Source organism: Podarcis cretensis (assembly GCF_951804945.1).
Source record: "Podarcis cretensis genome assembly, chromosome: 10".
Classification (NCBI taxonomy): domain Eukaryota; kingdom Metazoa; phylum Chordata; class Lepidosauria; order Squamata; family Lacertidae; genus Podarcis; species Podarcis cretensis.
Genome location: NC_137179.1, coordinates 6,759,287 through 6,776,781, shown reverse-complemented (window position 1 = coordinate 6,776,781; position 17,495 = coordinate 6,759,287). Strand labels below are relative to the sequence as shown.

Sequence of the window (17,495 nt, the reverse complement as noted above, 5' to 3'; positions counted from 1 at the left end):
ATGTAGCCTCATCGCAGGAGGAGAAGGAAAAGAAAAGAAAAAATTAGTTATTACAGATAGGAAATGATGTATCCGCATTACTTTTGTAGTACAGCTTAGTGTGGTAAAGATAATTAACAATAAGAATAAAAGAGTGGAGTGAATTCGTTAGTTCTGGTCCTATTTTAAACGTTTGTAAATCCCTTATGATCGAATGGCTTTTATTCTTTCTGTAAACCTCGTCGAGGTTTTCATTGCAAAGGAGCGGCTGTTTTTGTGTGTGTGGAAATAAATAAGGAACCATTTAGAGAGATAGGTTTCGTGGCAATAAAATAAAATAAAATAAAATAAAATAAAATAAAATAAAATAAAATAGCCACCATTTCGAACCCCGCGCGCTCATTTCTTTTCTGACAGGCCGAACTACACTTCCCGCGATGCACCGCGCGCGGGCTTTCCGGGCGCCGTTTTCGCGCGAGGAAAGGCGACTACAACTCCCGGCGGGCCTTGCGCCGCTCCCCCCTCCCTTTCCGCCTTGTTGCCGGGCAACGGCAGGGACACAAGATGGCGTCTCCCAGGCGGCCGCTTTTCCCCTGAGAGAAAGAGAGACCGAGACGCGCCCCCGCCCCCCCCCCCGCCACGCTTCAGAGAAGGACCCCCTCGGCCGACATGCATTCCCGCTCCGCTTTCTACGGGCGCAGCGCCATCCGGAGCGCGCACAGCGGCGATGACGCCCGCTCGGGCGGGCTGCGCTCCTGGGCGACCTCGCCGTCCGTCACCTTCTCGCTCCTCCTCAGCCGCTTCGACGAGCGCTTCCCGAGGGGCATCGCCACCGAAGGCCTGGAAGGCAACGCCACGTTCAGCCAGGAGGACGAGGAGGAGCTCGCCGTCGAGGAAGAGGAGTCCACCGAGTCCGAGCCGGAGCCCGAGCCCATGGAGGTGGGTGCAGCGGGGGGGGGGGGAGGCGGTGGTTCGCCGCCCCTAACCTGGGTTGGCATCTGTCTGCCTATAAAGGGAGGGGGCGCTACTCGGCGAACTACGGGCACGGGTTCGTTTGGGGAGGGCGCCCCTACAAGGAGAATTACGGGAGCGCCCGACCCTTCTTTCCGCGGGGAGGGGGGGCTGAGTCGACGTGCTATTTGGATAATTACGGGAACGGCGACCCCGCATCTATAGGGGGAAATACGGGAGTGCCCCTCTGGGGGAGGCGCGCCTAGAGGGAGAAATACGGGAGGCTTATTTGCATGGTGGAGTGGAAGGGTTCGCGCTACTCGAATGATTACGGGAAGTTTGGGGTTAATTAGACATCAAAATTATTATTATTATTATTATTATTATTATTATTATTATTACAAAGGACGGCCGGGGACGAGAGTGCCCCCCGTCACTCCCTTGTAATAATAATAATAATAATAATAATTTATTATTTGTACCCCGCCCATCTGGCTGGGTTTCCCCAGCCACTCTGGGCGGCTTCCAACAGAGATGTAAAATACACTAAAATGTCACATATTAGAAACTTCCCTGAACAGGGCTGCCTTCAGATGTTTTCTGAATGTCAGGTAGTTGTCCATCGCCTTGACATCCAATGGGAGGGCATTCCACAGGGCGGGCGCCACCACCGAGAAGGCCCTCTGCCTGGTTCCCTGTAACTTGGCCTCTCGCAGTGAGGGAACCGCCAGAAGGCCCTCAGTGCTGGACCTCAGTGTCCGGGCAGACCGATGGGGGAGGAGACGCTCCTTCAGATATACTGGACCGAGGCCATTTAGGGCTTTAAAGGTCAGCACCAACACTTTGAATTGTGCTCGGAAACGTACTGGGAGCCAATGTAGGTCTTTCAAGACCGGTGTTATATGGTCTAGGCGGCCGCTTCCAGTCACCAGTCTAGCTGCCGCATTCTGGATTAGTTGTAGTTTCCGGGTCACCTTCAAAGGTAGCCCCACGTAGAGCGCATTGCAGTAATCCAAGTGAGAGATAGCTAGAGCATGCACCACTCTGGCGAGACAGTCTGCAGGCAGATAGGGTCTCAGCCTACGTACCAGATGGAGCTGGTAAACAGCTGCCCTGGATACAGATTTGACCTGTGCCTCCATGGACAGCTGTGAGTCCAAAATGACTCCCAGGCTGCGCACCTGGTCCTTCAGGGGCACAGTTACCCCATTCAGGACCAGGGAATCCTCCACACCTGCCCGCCTCCTGTCCCCCAAAAACAGCACTTCTGTCTTGTCAGGATTCAACCTCAATCTGTTAGCCGCCATCTATCCTCCAACCGCTTCCAGACACTCACACAGGACCTTTACCGCCTTCACTGGTTCTGATTTAAAAGAGAGGTAGAGCTGGGTATCATCCGCATACTGATGAACACCCAGCCCAAACCTCCTGATGATCCCTCCCAGCGGCTGCATGTAGATGTTGAATTTTATTATTATTTATTATTTATACCCCGCCCACCTGGCTGAGTTTCCCTAGCCACTCTGGGCGGCTTCCAATAGAGTGTTAAAAACAATACAGCATTTGTCTATTTGCTTGTTTATTTACTCCATAACATTTGTATGCTGCGTTTGCAAAGCAATTTACAAGAAAGCAGAAACCCCCTGGGTAGTGACGGGAGAAATCCCAGAGAGCTGCTGCCAGTCTGTGTAGAAAACACTGAGTTAGATGGACCAATTTGAAGCTTTCTAAAGCAGCTTCTTCTCCTCATCCCGTTTGGGGGAAGAGCCCATGTATCTCAGGGGGTAGAAACATAGAATCATAGAGTTGGAAGGAGGCCGCTGGGAAGAGCGCAGAGAGAAGAAACGCCAAGGTGCATCTGTAGCAGCACAACCAGACATCTTCATTTGCCCCAGCTGCAACAAAACATGTCTCTCCCATATCTGTCTCTGCAGCCACAGCGGACACTGTAACTGTCCATGGTTTGAGTGTGACTTCACCCCCAAAGGCTCACTCTTCCATTGCCAATCAGGGTTGGAAGGGACCACGAGGGTCATGCTGTCCATCCCTCTGCAATACAGGAATCTTTTGGCCAACACGGGGCTCGAACCCACAACCCAGAGATTAAGAGTCTCATGCTCTACCCACTCAGCTTTCCCAGGCTTTGCAGGCAGAAGGTCCCAGGTTCCTTTCCCGGCAGTATCTCTCAGCAGGACTGGGGAAGAGCCGTGTCTGGAACTCTGGAGAGCCGCTGCCAGTCAGTGTAGGCAGTACTGAGCTGGATGGATCAATGGTCTGCTTCAGTTTAAGACAGTTTCCCGTGTTTCTGTTTGGGAAGAGCCATAGCTCAGTGGTTGAGCACCTGTTTGGCATGCAGAAGGCTCAAGATTCTGTTCCCAATGGCATCTCCAGGTAGGACTGGGAATGGCTGTGCAGCCTGGGAACCCAGAGAGCCACTGATCTAGATGGAGCATTGATCTGGCCTTAATAATAATAATAATAATTTATTTCTATCCCGCCCATCTGGCTGGGTTTCCCCAGCCACTCTGGGCGGCTTCCAATAGAAGATTAAAAATACATTTATGGCGGCTTCCTATTTGTTTTTACTGTTTAATACAATTGTTAAATTAACCACTTATGCTTATATTAAATGAAACATTTATTCTCACGAGGATTGCCAGATGGAGCCTCCACCTGTCGGTATGCTAAGGTATCCTACCTCTACACTGAAGGCTTCAGGCGAGAACCTAGCAATGCCAGTTTAGCTCTTGTTTCATGCGTTACATCATCCAGCTGCATCCCAGGGCCCCAGAAGAGGCAAGGCGGATGGTTACTGGAACCAGGATTTTATTGAGCAAGGAGCATCTGTGGGGCAAAGTAATGTTCTTAGCGTACCCACCACTTTTGTGCTGTTGCACCTATCTAAATGTGCGGAAATGATCAGCGACTTGGTGGGGGATGCCTGGGGCCTCGTGCCATCCATTCTGATCTGACACTTTTGTTATATAAATAAGATGACCTTCTCATTATCATACATAAGAATAAAATAATTGCTATCCTCCCAGTTTCTGGTTTGTAGCCCAATGATGGCAACATTCCCTAGTAAAGGCTGCAACCTCACCTCACCCCTGGCATTGGATCGTCTTCTCTCCTGGGCTGCAGCTCATCACTTTTGCCTGGTCAGCGGCCTTACAAGCCAGCGCTGAGGTTGCTGCGTGCCTCACTTGGAAACAGTGTTAGAAACCCAGATATATAAGCTAATTGCCAAATGGCAGGTTTCCCGAAAATGGAAATGGGCTCCTGACACCTCTAGTCTGTAGCCCTCTGTTTATTTTGCACTGATTGAGCGAAGGTATTTGTTATGTTCCTCTGGGGAAAGGACCTAGTCTTCTCTCACAGTTGGCCATACCTCTTTAGGGAGGTTCTCCAGCTTTGATTATTTTAGCTCAACCAACACTCTGCCTTTCTCTCTCTCAGGAGGAATTTGATGGCGTGCTGACTGAAGAAATGACTGCTGAAGCTCTGCAAAAATTGGGGCGTTCAGCCCCAGGCACAGAGCATGTCTACCTTGATCTGTCACTTTCGGTGAGTTAATAGCAAATAATTTTGCAGTCAAGCTATATCCTCTCCCACCTGAATGCTTAACGTGGCCTTACTGGCTGGACTGATGACCTTTTGTTCGAGTTCATGATCATGTGCTTCTACCTCTATTGCATATGTGATATTTGAGGCATTAGGTCTAATGCTGCATTAAGAAATCCCCTCTGCCCACTAGAATTCAACTGCTCCAAAGGACCAATGTTACTTGAAACTGTTCTGATTTTGAAACGATTGCATGGTTGGGTGGAAAGAGTGTCCAACCTTGTCCCAAAGGCAGGGCTTTGGTTGCTTTGAGGCGTTTTATAGGAAGCAGTTTATAAGTGGAATGAATTAAATAACTAGGAAATGTTTTGCCCAACTTCATAAAACAGTAATAGTGTTTCAGTCTGACACATGACAATGAGAGATCTGCATTGGCTCCCAGTACATTTCTGAGCACAATTGAAAGTGTTGGTGCTGACCTTGAAAGCCCTAAATGGCCTCGGTCCTGTATACCTGAAGGAGCGTCTCCACCCCCATCGTTCTGCCAGGACACTGAGATCCAGCTCCGAGGGCCTTCTGGTGGTTCCCTCATTGAGAAAAGTGAGGTTATAGGGAACCAGGCAGAGGGCCTTCTTGATAGTGGCACCTGCCCTGTGGAACGCCCTCCCATCAGATGTCAGGGAAATAAGCAGCTATCCTATTTTTGAAAGACATCTGAAGGCAGCCCTGTTAATGGAAGTTTTTAATATTTAATGCTGTATTGTTTTTAACACTCGATTGGGAGCTGCCCAGAGTGGCTGGGGAAACTCAGCCAGATGGACGGGGTATAAATAATAAAGTAGTAGTAGTAGTAGTAGTATCTCATTCAGCAGCCTCATTATTTATTATTATACTATGTGCTTTGTTTTATTGTAAACTATCTTTTGAAGGCAGGGCACCCCCAAATGGCAAGTTAGAATTCTTAAATATGTCCAGCTGATTCCAGATCAAATTGAGAATGTAACAGAAGAGCCTGCTTCATCAGGCCAGTAGTGCATTTGATCCAGCATCCTGTTCTCCCAGTGGCCAACCAGATGTCTCTGGGAAGCCCACAAGCAGGGGATGCACTCAGTAGCCCTCTCTTGATCATCACCACCATCATCATACTTATACGCCACCCATCTGACCGGGTCCCCATAGCCACTCTGGGCAGCTTCCATCATATACAGAAACATAATAAAACATCAAACACTAAAAATTTCCAGATGCCTTTTAAAGGTTGTATAGTTCGTCGTCGTTTAGTCGTGTCCGACTCTTCATGACCCCATGGACCAGAGCACGCCAGGCACTCCTGTCTTCCACTGCCTCCCGCAGTTTGGTCAAACTCATACTGGTAGCTTTGAGAACACTGTCCTACCATCTCGTCCTCTGTCGTCCCCTTCTCCTTGTGCCCTCCATCTTTCCCAGCATCAGGGTCTTTTCCAGGGAGTCTTCTCTTCTCATGAGGTGACCAAAATCTTAGAGCCTCAGCTTCAGGATCTGTCCTTCCAGTGAGCACTCAGGGCTGATTTCCTTCAGAATGGAGAGGTTTGATCTTCTTGCAGTCCATGGGACTCTCAAGAGACTCCTCCAGCACCATAATTCAAAAGCATCCATTCTTCGGCGATCAGCCTTCTTTATGGTCCAGCTCTCACTTCCATACATCACTACTGGGAAAACCATGGCTTTAACTATACGGACCTTTGTTGGTAAGGTGATGTCTCTGCTTTTTAAGATGCTGTCTAGGTTTGCCATCGCCTTTCTCCCAAGGAGCAGGCGTCTTTTAATTTCGTGACTGCTGTCACCATCTGCAGTGATCATGGAGCCCAAGAAAGTAAAATCTCTCACTGCCTCCGTTTCTTCCCTTTCTATTTGCCAGGAGGTGATGGGACCAGTGGCCATGATCTTTGTTTTTTTGATGTTGAGCTTCAGACCATATTTTGCACTCTCCTCTTTCACCCTCATTAAAAGGTTCTTTAATTCCTCCTCACTTTCTAGCATCAAAGTTGTGTCATCCGCATATCTGAGGTTGTTGATATTTCTTCCGGCAATCTTAATTCCGGCTTGGGATTCATCCTGCCCAGCCTTTTGCATGATGAATTCTGCATATAAGTTAAATAAGCAGGGAGACAATATACAGCCTTTTCGTACTCCTTTCCCAATTTTGAACCAATCAGTTGTTCCATATCCAGTTCTAACTGTAGCTTCTTGTCCCACATAGAGATTTCTCAGGAGACAGATGAGGTGATCATGCACTCCCATTTCTTTAAGAACTTGCCATAGTTTGCTGTGGTCGACACAGTCAAAGGCTTTTGCATAGTCAATGAAGCAGAAGTAGATGTCTTTCTGGAACTTTCTAGCTTTCTCCATAATCCAGCACATGTTTGCAATTTGGTCTCTGGTTCCTCTGCCCCTTCAAAATCCAGCTTGCACTTATTGGAGTTCTTGGTCCACATACTGCTTAAGCCTGCCTTGTAGAATTTTAAGCATAACCTTGCTAGAGTGTGAAATGAGTGCAATTGTGCGGTAGTTGGAGCATTCTTTGGCACTGCCCTTCTTTGGGATTGGAATGTAGACTGATCTTCTCCAATCCTCTGGCCACTGCTGAGTTTTCCAAATTTGCTGGCATATTGAGTGCAGCACCTTAACAGCATCATCTTTTAAAATTTTAAATAGTTCAGCTGGAATATCATCACTTCCACTGGCCTTGTTATTAGCAGTGCTTTCTAAGGCCCATTTGACTTCACTCTCCAGGATGTCTGGCTCAAGGTCAGCAACCACACTACCTGGGGTGTACGAGACATCCATTTCTTTGTGGTACAGTTCCTCTGTGTATTCTTGCCACCTCTTCTTGATGTCTTCTGCTTCTGTTAGGTCCTTATAGTTACTTATCTTATAATTTCTCTTACTCTTGATCCCCATCTGCTGGTGTTCAGAGGCATACTGCCTCTTAAAAGGTAAAGGGGGCCCTGACCATTATGTCCAGTCGCGTATGACTCTGGGGTTGCGGCACTCATCTCGCTTTATTGGCCGAGGGAGCCGGTGTACAGCTTCCGGGTCATGTGGCCAGCATGACTAAGCCGCTTCTGGTGAACCATAGCAGCGCACGGAAACACCGTTTACCTTCCCGCCGGAGTGGTACCTATTTATCTACTTGCACTTTGACGTGCTTTCAAACTGCTAGGTTGGCAGGAGCAGGGACCAAGCAACAGGAGCTCACCCCGTCGCGGGGATTTGAACCGCCGACCTTCTGATCAGCAAGCCCAAGAGGCTCAGTGGTTTAGACCACAGCGCCACCCGTGTCATACTGCCTCTTAGGGTAGAGGTAATGTATTATTTGGGTAGGGAGGAGAGGGGGAGGGAGACAAGCAAAGGCATTCAGAAGACATCTTAAGGCAGCCCTGTTCAGGGAAGTTTTTAATATGTAATGCTGTATTGTTTTTAACACTGATTGGGAGCCGCCCAGAGTGGCTGGGGAAACTCAGCCAGATGGGCGGGGTATAAATAATAAATTATTATTATTATTATTATTAAGGCAGCACCAGGACCTGCTACAGTGGGGCTGGTGGTTTTGAGTTTTGACCACATTGTTTTGGAGGTATCTGTTGTGTTTGGTAACTGTTGTCAGCTGCTTTGAGGACTCTGGTTGAAAAGGAAGGATGCAACTAGAAGTTCACAGAAGTTAACTCTCCTGCACAAGGAAACCCTCTTCACATAAGACATGGACTGGAGTGTCTGCATATGGTGTGGGATCATGGAGACAAGTTGGGGGTCCTGTTGGTGTATCCCGGCTCCCTGTACCCGAACACAGACATGCTCCCATATACCATACATTAATGGAACTTGAACATTAGGTTGTTAATTTGCCCCAGTGGGGGAGAGGATGGTGACCAAATGGGACTCAAGGGGATGAATTCTTTTTGGAAAGACTTTAGGGGGTTAACGAAGAACCTCATTTTCAGAACTGTTCCTTGGTGTCTTCTTGAAAGAGAAGGCAAGTGCAGGATTTCACATGCTAACTCCTTTCCCCTGTTTTCTTCCCACAGGACCGCAAATTAAGTGACATTAGCATTCTCTGCAGATACGTCCACCTTGAGAAGCTAGATCTTTCTTACAATAAAATTGATGGTACGTAGCTGCCACTTTTGTAAGTCTCTTGGCTGTAAAGCTCTTTCGGGTATAAGGAAATCAAGAAGAAAGGAGGAGAAAACAATGAGAATGATAACATTACAACGTGGCTTGGAATGAAAATAGGAGTGGTCCCTGCAAAGGATCTAAGGAGGGATGGGCGAAGTCCTGAGCCCATAAGAGGGAATGGTCTGTACAGAGGCCTGTGAGTGTGCAGGAAACCTGCAAGGTATGGAATCTGCCAATTGTGTTCAACTCCCTAAGAATCGCAGCCTCCTTTTTAAAAGGGAAGGAAGAAGTAGTTTCTAGCTCATATTTTTTGCAAAGACAAACTTATGCACGTGTGGACAGCATTTTGTGAAATAAACCAGAATTGCTGAATAACACTTCCAGCCGTCATCAAGCAGTGTTTTTGAGATCCTTGTCTCTCCCTGCCCCACCACCTCATGGTTAGCAGAGCAGGAACATGTATAGTGGTGAAATACCACAGGATAACGTATGCAAAATGGGGAAAATCCTGCAAATTGACTCATTTTGCATATGTATCCTGGGCGTATGACATTATTGTCTTAATAGCAGGGTAGGTATGTTTTCATAGCTCTGAGTCCACACAGCCCTGACATCCAATTTCTGCGCTCCATGTATTTTTCTTACTTCTACCCCCTGCCCCGTGTTCTTTTGTTTCCAGATATTTCATGTTTGAGTTACATGCCTTACTTGTTGGACCTGAACGTTTCCCATAATGAACTAAGCACATACTTTGACTTCAAACCACCCAAGAATCTTCAAGTAAGAATTTTGTGGGTTCTGTTTGAGTTCAGGTCTCTTCAGTGCAGCTGGCCAGCCAACCAGATTCTAAGCAAGTAAGGAAAGGAATGATTTCATTTGCCATTTCTTGGAAATCTTCAGCCAATTGAGCCTGTATGGAGTTGAGCCTCCAGTTTTCTCTCAACTTCCTTGCAGCACCAACGGTATTGTTCTGCCTCTGGTCCCCATGTAAGGTTTTTCCTTGAATTGCCTGGTTGTCCGATGCAATTTTAAGCCAACATAGCAAAGGTATTTTTAGATTCAAAATGTGTTGGGAGCAAAGAATGCCATCTTTAGAGGGAGTTGTGATCCAAAATTTCTTTGGGTCCTCAAGCTGTTATATTAATAGAGAGCAGAGGAGATTGACACAGAGCATGGAGGCATATAAAAGAAATGAAACTGATGTCGAGATAGTGGTGATCTTGTGGCAACAGTCTTTAGTAGCTGAATTTGGCAGGAAAAGATGCATTGTTTGCTCTCTTCCTTTGAAGGCACATCTCAGGGGTTCCACACTGGAGAGCCAGTGTGGTGTAGTGGTTAAGAGCGGTGGACTCGTAATCTGGGGAACCGGGTTCGATTCCCCGCCCCTCCACATGCAGCCGCTGGGTGACCTTGGGCCAGTCACACTTCTTTGAAGTCTTTCAGCCCCACTCACCTCACAGAGTGTTTGTTGTGGGGGAGGAAGGGAAAGGAGAATGTGAGCCGCTTTGAGACTCCTTAAGGTAGTGATCAAGCGGGATATCAAATCCAAAACTCTCTTTCAGAACCTGTCACAGTGTGGAGGGCATGGAGAACTCTTCTGTGTGTGTTTATTGGTTCTCCAGCATGCATGCTGAAGCTCCTGGTTCAACATAGATGTGTGCAAGTGGAGCAAAACAGTGCTAGAAAATTTCCAAAGTGCTGTCTTGCAAAATATTTTGGTTGTCTCTAAACAGGCCTTGTTGCTAAGCCCCCAGAAGTTGCTTGTCTGCAAAGAAATTGCTGCTAGCAGCCTTGTGAACGAATTTCCAGGTTGGAAGAAGCACAGCTGTTGTTAAGCTTCCCCTGCTGCCTTTTTTCTTCCCCATGGTCACTCTTCTCATCTGTTCCCCATCCCTTTTACAAGGCTGTGGTATAGGAAAGGATCCCTTTTCTTCCTTTCCTGTACAAGCTCCAGGCATACCCACTGTTTTCTTTTGCACAGGGTGCTTCTGGGCCCCGTAATGGGTGCATTTGGAGCTGCATCGGGCAGCACTTTGGCGCCGGAGCCAACTGGGCTGCCTTGTGCAAAGACAGACAGACAGAACATGCTGCTTTGCCAGCCCTGTCAGCTAACTGGCTGGTGAAGCCCAGCAGCCTCTCTCCACTTTGTCAGCCTGATTCCTCAGTGGCTGCAGAGCAGTGTTGGAGCCTGATCAACTTCTGTACCAGCCACAGAGGACGTAATGCCACTTCCACAAGCCACTTCCCCCACTGCCAGCACAGAAGCAAGTCAGGCTGGTAAAGCCAAGCGCTCTTCCCCCAATTTGCAAGCCTGATCGTTCACCTACAGGCAATTTCACACATACGTCTGCTAAAGCCTCATCGCCAATGACGACCGAGCAAGTGGTTAAATGCAGGCTGCTCTAAACACATGCACACCCCATGTTTGTGCTCCAGCCGTGTGTCCAATTCGAACAGAAGACCTTTTGGTTCCACAGAAAGAACAAACATACAAATAATAGACCCTGTGATGGTATCTTTATGTATTCTCTCCACCCACCCCACCTCCAGGTAGCAGATTTTTCGCACAACAAGATCCAAGCAATGCAAGATCTTTCTGCCTATCAGTCACTTAAGAAGCTCATACTTGACGGTATCCTTTTGGGAGCGAAAGAGAAATTCTGGAGGGAAGTGGGATACGGTGGAGTGTTGGAAGATCAACCCTGGGGGCTTTTAAACAAACACACAAATCTTCATTCTGTGATCGAGTTTGGTCCAGGATGCAATTTAATATTGATTTTGTTTTCATCGGTGGGCTACCCTGTCCAGAAGGCTGGAATATGGTTTCTGTGTGTGTGGTGGTGGTTGTTGGTTGTTTTTTTAAAAAAATCCATACCAAAAGATGGAATGATAGACCATCATACTCTAAATGCATTTTTTCTAATTTTACTCCAGTAAAATGCAACAACAGCAGATCCCAAAGGCAACAAGATTGCAATATTCTTCTTGTATATATTCAGTGTAAGAGAAATCGTGGTGAGTTGAACTGTATCTCTCTTGAATTACCCAGATAGTGAGCCTGGCCAGCTGAAGTTTCCTTTGGGGCGATATTGTTGTGCCCTTGGATAAACTGGATATCGGGAGTGGGCGGGGATGCCTTGCTTTAGTGGGAGGTTTCCCAAGAAGCTAATTCTGGATTGGGCCTTTCAGACTCATGTACTATCCTAATCTGTTGCAAATAGGTTCATTTTCTATCTCTCTTCTACACACACACACACACACACACACACACACACAGAGTTGATCTTGGTCATTGTGATTCTGGATGAAGGAGAAGTGACTTCTTGGGCACATAACCAAAAGAGAGGGGTGGGAGCTGTAGAGCAAAAGAATATTGACTTGTGAAACCCGAGTACTTCTAATATCAGTATGCGGAATGCTTGCTAAGAAGATGTTCGTCTTCCCCAGGGAGGCTGGCCCTGAGTCATTCTCTCTCCCAGGGGGCTTAGAGAAAAAGGATAAACAAGCCTGCTGGTCTCTCTGCATCACCTGGATACAAAACACTGGTGCTTTAACTCTTGCTTCCCTGGTCTTTGAAATGAATTTGGTGGAAACAGTGCCCAAGGCAGCCTCTTCAAAACTGTCCACCTGCAAGAATTTCTACGATGTGGTAGCAAGGGAGCTGTCTAGTAGGGCAAGACTGTGCCCTGGCCAACTGCCCACTCCCTCATGCAATTGCTCTCCCAGCAGAGTGCTGGAAGCCTCAACTTCACGTGGCTCAAGAAGTGAAGCCAAGCAATGTACTAAAGGAGAACATCTGACCTGGGGGTGGGGGTGGATGGAATTCCTTCATAACCTCAAATGTGCCCAACGTGGGGCTCGAATCCACAACCCTGGGATTAAGAGTCTCATGCGCTACCAATGGACCTCTACTCAGTGCTGGCGCCAGGCTATTTTGTGCTCCAGGCAAGGGCGAACTACTTGCACCTCAGCTCCCAAATCACTCACTGCAGTTTTCAAAAACAGATGCCTTTGTATGGATTGCTTCGAAAATGACGAAATTCTTCAGTATGTAAACTCGGAGTCAAATATCAGAAATTCATAAGATGCAACAAAAACTGATCTTTGCAAAACGATGTCCCTCAAAGGTCAGTTCTGCTGCCCTCTGAGGTCTGTGCCCTCGGTGGCTGCCTGGCTGGCCCAACCCCCAGACCTGCCTCTTCTTTTATTCCCATGTGACATCCCAACAAGCAAAGAGACTCAGGTCAGCCCTGTTCTTCCATGGCCAATCTGCTTTACTCCTTGATTGGTGGTGGAGATAATACAGTGGTACCTCGCAAGACGAATGCCTCGCAAGACGAAAAACGCGCAAGACGAAAGAGTTTTCCGTTTTTTGAGTCGTTCCGCAAGACGAATTTCCCTATGGGCTTGCTTCGCAAGACGCGAGTTCTTGCGAGTTTGTTTCCTTTTTCTTAAAGCCGCTAAGCCGTTAATAGCCACTAAGCCGCTAATAGCCGCTAAGCCGTTAAGCCGCTAATAGCTGTGCTTCGCAAGACGAAAAAACCGCAAGATGAAGAGACTTGCGGAACAGATTAATTTCATCTTGCAAGGCATCACTGTAGGATTGTCTCCCTTTCCCATTCAGATCACAGTCCCATCTTTCAGACTAAAATTCTGTGCTCAACTTGATCTGCCCAAAGGGCTGGGACCCTTGCCTTGCTAGATTATGTCAGGCTGGGGGTGTTGGCAAGGAGCTTTGGCTTGACTTGCACCCCACTAGATAGGCCAAGGCAAGCATATCTCCCTGGACCGTTGGCAACCGCAGAACTGTGGCTGCACATTTTCCAAGAAAAACGGGGAATAAGATCTAAAATGGCTCTGACAGGAACTGTCTGACAAAACCTGCTGCAAAGCGGAGAGCTCAAATAGATACAATTTTTGGGACTTTACAGAAATATTACTGTTGCAATTGGAAGACTGAAAGTTTCTAAAAGACTGAAAGTTTCTAAAAAAAAACCTCTCTCCAAGAGGGTTTTTGGTTTCTTTGTTTCTTCTGCTTATTGGACACAATGTATTGCTCCCTCTAGAGGGCTGAAAGATTACAGTTGTAACATAGACTGTCAAATAAAAACAAGTCACTGGATTTTGCTATTTAAGAGCTGTTCCTGTGGGAACGACCTTGGGACATGAGTGGTTCCGCAGAAGACATAACAACAAGATCTAAGGCTAAAGCTGCACAAAAGAAAAGAGGCTCAATATCAGGCTTACTGCCAACAGGCACAGCTGGACAGGAGAAAGGAATAAACGTATTCATGGATTCAGTGACTCAAGCATTACTTAAAATAAACGAATCTTTAGAAAATTTGACTAAGCAGAGCACGGAGAATACCAAACAACTGACAGAACTTACAACAAAATTGGACTTAAATACCAAAAGCATTACATCTAATACAGAAACCATAAACAAATTGGTTCAAGAAAACGCCACAATTCGAAAAATTGCAGACGAAGCTAAAATTACTGCAGAAACTACACAGGAAAGTCTAATACCAGTCTGTAAGAAGTTGGACCAGCATGAGGCGGCCTTGTATTTGTGGGAGATGCAGAGGAAAGAGAAGAATTTGAGACTTAGGTTGGTCCCTGAAAGTGAAGGGGACAACCTAGTGGACTTTCTCACAAAAGAATTATCAGAATTTTGGCAGGTAAACTCAGAGGAAGAAGATTTTAAGATAACAACCGCCTTCAGATTGGGCAGAAGGCAAGGCAGGAAGATCCCAAGGGATTGTCTGATAACTCTGAGATCTAAAGAGGAAAGAGATAAAATTTTAAATTTACATTACCAGAGAACCCTTCAGATTGGAAATGCTTCTGTTCAAATTTATAAGGACATCCCAAAATATATTCTGGAGGTAAGAACTTATTTTAAGAATCTGGTTGACCTGCTGAAGAAGAATAACATACCTTTTAGGTGGGAATTTCCACAAGGTTTGTCTTTTAACTTCAAAGGAAAGAAAGTCAAAATAAGAACAGTGCAAGATAAAGAACAATTCCTAGACAGAAATGAGGAGGACCTTGTGAAAGGAGTGCTAGACTCGACCTCTGACACAGACCTTGGAAACTTGACATTTGGACTGAAGTCACCAACGGAAGAAGAACAGCTGCAGGGAGCAGCTGGAGGTAACTAACTAATAATGTCTCTGCAATTTTTAACTTGGAACTGTAATGGACTCAACCTTCCCAGAAAAAGGCGTGAGGTTTTTCATATCTTGAAAAGAGAACAATTGGATTTGATATGTCTACAAGAAACCCACGTAACAAGGGCACACAGAAGACTACTTATAAATAAAAGATTAGGACAAGAATTTATTTCATCAGACAAAGTTAAGAAAAGAGGAGTGGTGATTTATGCAAAGGAAAAATTGGCCCCAAAATTGATCTTTAAAGATGAATATGGAAGAATTCTGGCAATTGAGATACAAATCCAAGGAGAAAAACTCCTGATAGTGGGCATCTACGCACCAAATGAAGGGAAGGCAGAATTTTACAAGAAATTGCATGAGACATTAACGGATTATTTGGATTATAAGGTGATCTTATTAGGAGATATGAATGGCGTGGTCTCTACAAATATGGATAAAGCACAAAGACAGGCGGTCTCTAAGGACGGGAGACTACCTAAGACTTTTTTTGAAATGACTGAAAACATAGACCTGATTGATATCTGGAGAACAAGAAACCCTCTTGAGAGAGAGGGAACATTCTTTTCAGAGGCACAAATGACATGGACAAGAATAGATCAAATATGGATTACTAGTGGAATGGCTCCAAGGATAAAAAAGGTGGAAATCTGCCCAAAGACATGCTCCGACCATAACGCAGTGAAGATGGAAATGAAACTAACAACAGCTGGATCCTTCAGATGGAGAATGAATGACACCCTATTCAGAGAGGTGGAGATTTACAAAAAGGCCCAAAAAACCTTGAAGGACTACTTTGAGATAAATCTGAGGACAGAGGTTGAGAAAAGAGTGATTTGGGACGCAAGCAAGGCCGTGATGCGAGGTTTTCTGATACAACAGAACTCTTTAAAGAGAAAGAAACAAAATGAAAGGAAGGATAAGATTCTGGAAAAAATAAAAGAAGGAGAAAAGAAACTGAGGTCTAAACCAAAGTCTCATGAAATTCTGAGAGAAATTAAGTTCTATCAAATGCAATATATGGAATTGATGAACCAGGAGATAGAATGGAAAATCAAGCAAATGAGACAGAGGACATTTGAATCAGCGGACAAATGTGGGAAACTTCTAGCATGGCAATTGAAGAAGAGACAGAAATTAAATACAGTCACAAGTTTGGAGGTGGATGGAAAGAACATCTTTAAACCAAATGAGATTAGCAACTGCTTTCAGAGTTATTTCAGGAGATTATATGCACAAGGGCCGGAAAATGAAGGAGGCATAGAAGATTTTCTTAAGAAATATGGATTACAAAAAATTTCGCAACAAAGTATGTTGATTTTAAATGAGAAACTAACAGATCAAGAAGTGGAGGGTGCCATTCAAAACATGCAACTAGGGAAATCTCCAGGACCAGATGGACTAACCTCCAGATATTATAAAGCATTGAAAGAATGGTTAATACAGCCGCTTAAGGAGGTTTGTAATGAAATATTAGAGGGGGAAAAGGCACCTGAATCGTGGAAAGAAGCTTTCATCACACTTATACCAAAGACTGAAACTGAAAAAAACCAGATCAAGAACTACCGCCCTATATCATTACTTAATGTGGATTACAAAATATTTGCTGACATTTTAGCAAAAAGACTGAAGAGGGTGTTAATGGAGGAGATTCATAAGGACCAGGCAGGCTTTCTCCCAGGAAGACACTTATCAGATAATGTAAGGAACATAATTGACATTATGGAACTGCTAACTGTAAATATTAATACGAAGGCAGTCCTATAATCTTTGTGGACGCGGAGAAAGCCTTTGATAATATCTCTTGGAAGTTCATGAAGAAGAATCTCCATGGGATGGGGGTAGGTCAAAGGTTTGAAAATGGTATAAGTGCAATATATTCTGAACAAAAGGCTAAGCTAATTGTAAATAACGTGGTTACTGATGAACTTTCCATAGAAAAAGGGACACGACAGGGGTGCCCAATATCCCCACTACTTTTTATATCAGTCCGGGAGGTTTTGTTGAACATGATTAGGGGGGACCAGCTGGTAAAAGGAGTTCAGGTCGGAACTAAACACTATAAATTGAAGGCATTTGCAGATGACCTAGTATTGACTTTACAAGAGCCAGATACTAGTACAAAAAGAGTTTTAGAGTTAATTCAATTCTTTGGTCAGGTGGCAGGATTCAAGTTGAACAAACAAAAAACTAAAGTTCTGGAAAAAACTTAACAAATGTTGAAAGAGAGAGATTCCAAAACGAAACTGGGTTAATGGTGGTAAAGAAAGTAAAATATTTGGGGATTAACATGACATCTAAAAATGTGAATTTATTTAAAGACAATTATGATAAATGTTGGACAGAGGTAAAGAAAGATCTAGAAATATGGTCGAATCTGAAGCTTTCTTTGTTAGGCCGAATTGCAGTGATCAAAATGAATGTATTGCCTAGAATGTTATTTTTGTTTCAGACATTACAAATTGTGGATAAACTAGATTGTTTCAAGAAGTGGCAGAAAGATATATCTAAATTTATCTGGCAGGGCAAAAAGCCCCGAATAAAATTTAAGATACTTACTGATGCAAAAGAAAGAGGGGGGTTTGCCCTGCCGGATTTGAGACTGTACTATGAATCGACAGCTTTCTGCTGGTTGAAAGAGTGGCTACTTCTTGAGAATGCAGATATTCTGGA

General features: G+C 45.3%; 1 protein-coding gene across 2 annotated transcripts in view; it reads left to right on the top strand.

Annotated features, from left to right (window-relative positions):
- Window positions 1-619: 619 nt before the first annotated feature.
- The window catches only part of LRGUK (leucine rich repeats and guanylate kinase domain containing), a 55,647-nt gene continuing 38,771 nt past the window's right edge, over window positions 620-17,495 (top strand). For both annotated transcript variants that reach the window (XM_079992372.1, XM_079992371.1), the window contains exons 1-5: window positions 620-918; window positions 4,387-4,494; window positions 8,556-8,637; window positions 9,326-9,426; window positions 11,197-11,278. In XM_079992372.1, coding sequence (XP_079848498.1) covers window positions 649-918; window positions 4,387-4,494; window positions 8,556-8,637; window positions 9,326-9,426; window positions 11,197-11,278 — 643 coding nt within the window. In that variant the 5' untranslated portion in view covers window positions 620-648. The remainder of the gene's footprint in view (window positions 919-4,386; window positions 4,495-8,555; window positions 8,638-9,325; window positions 9,427-11,196; window positions 11,279-17,495) is intronic.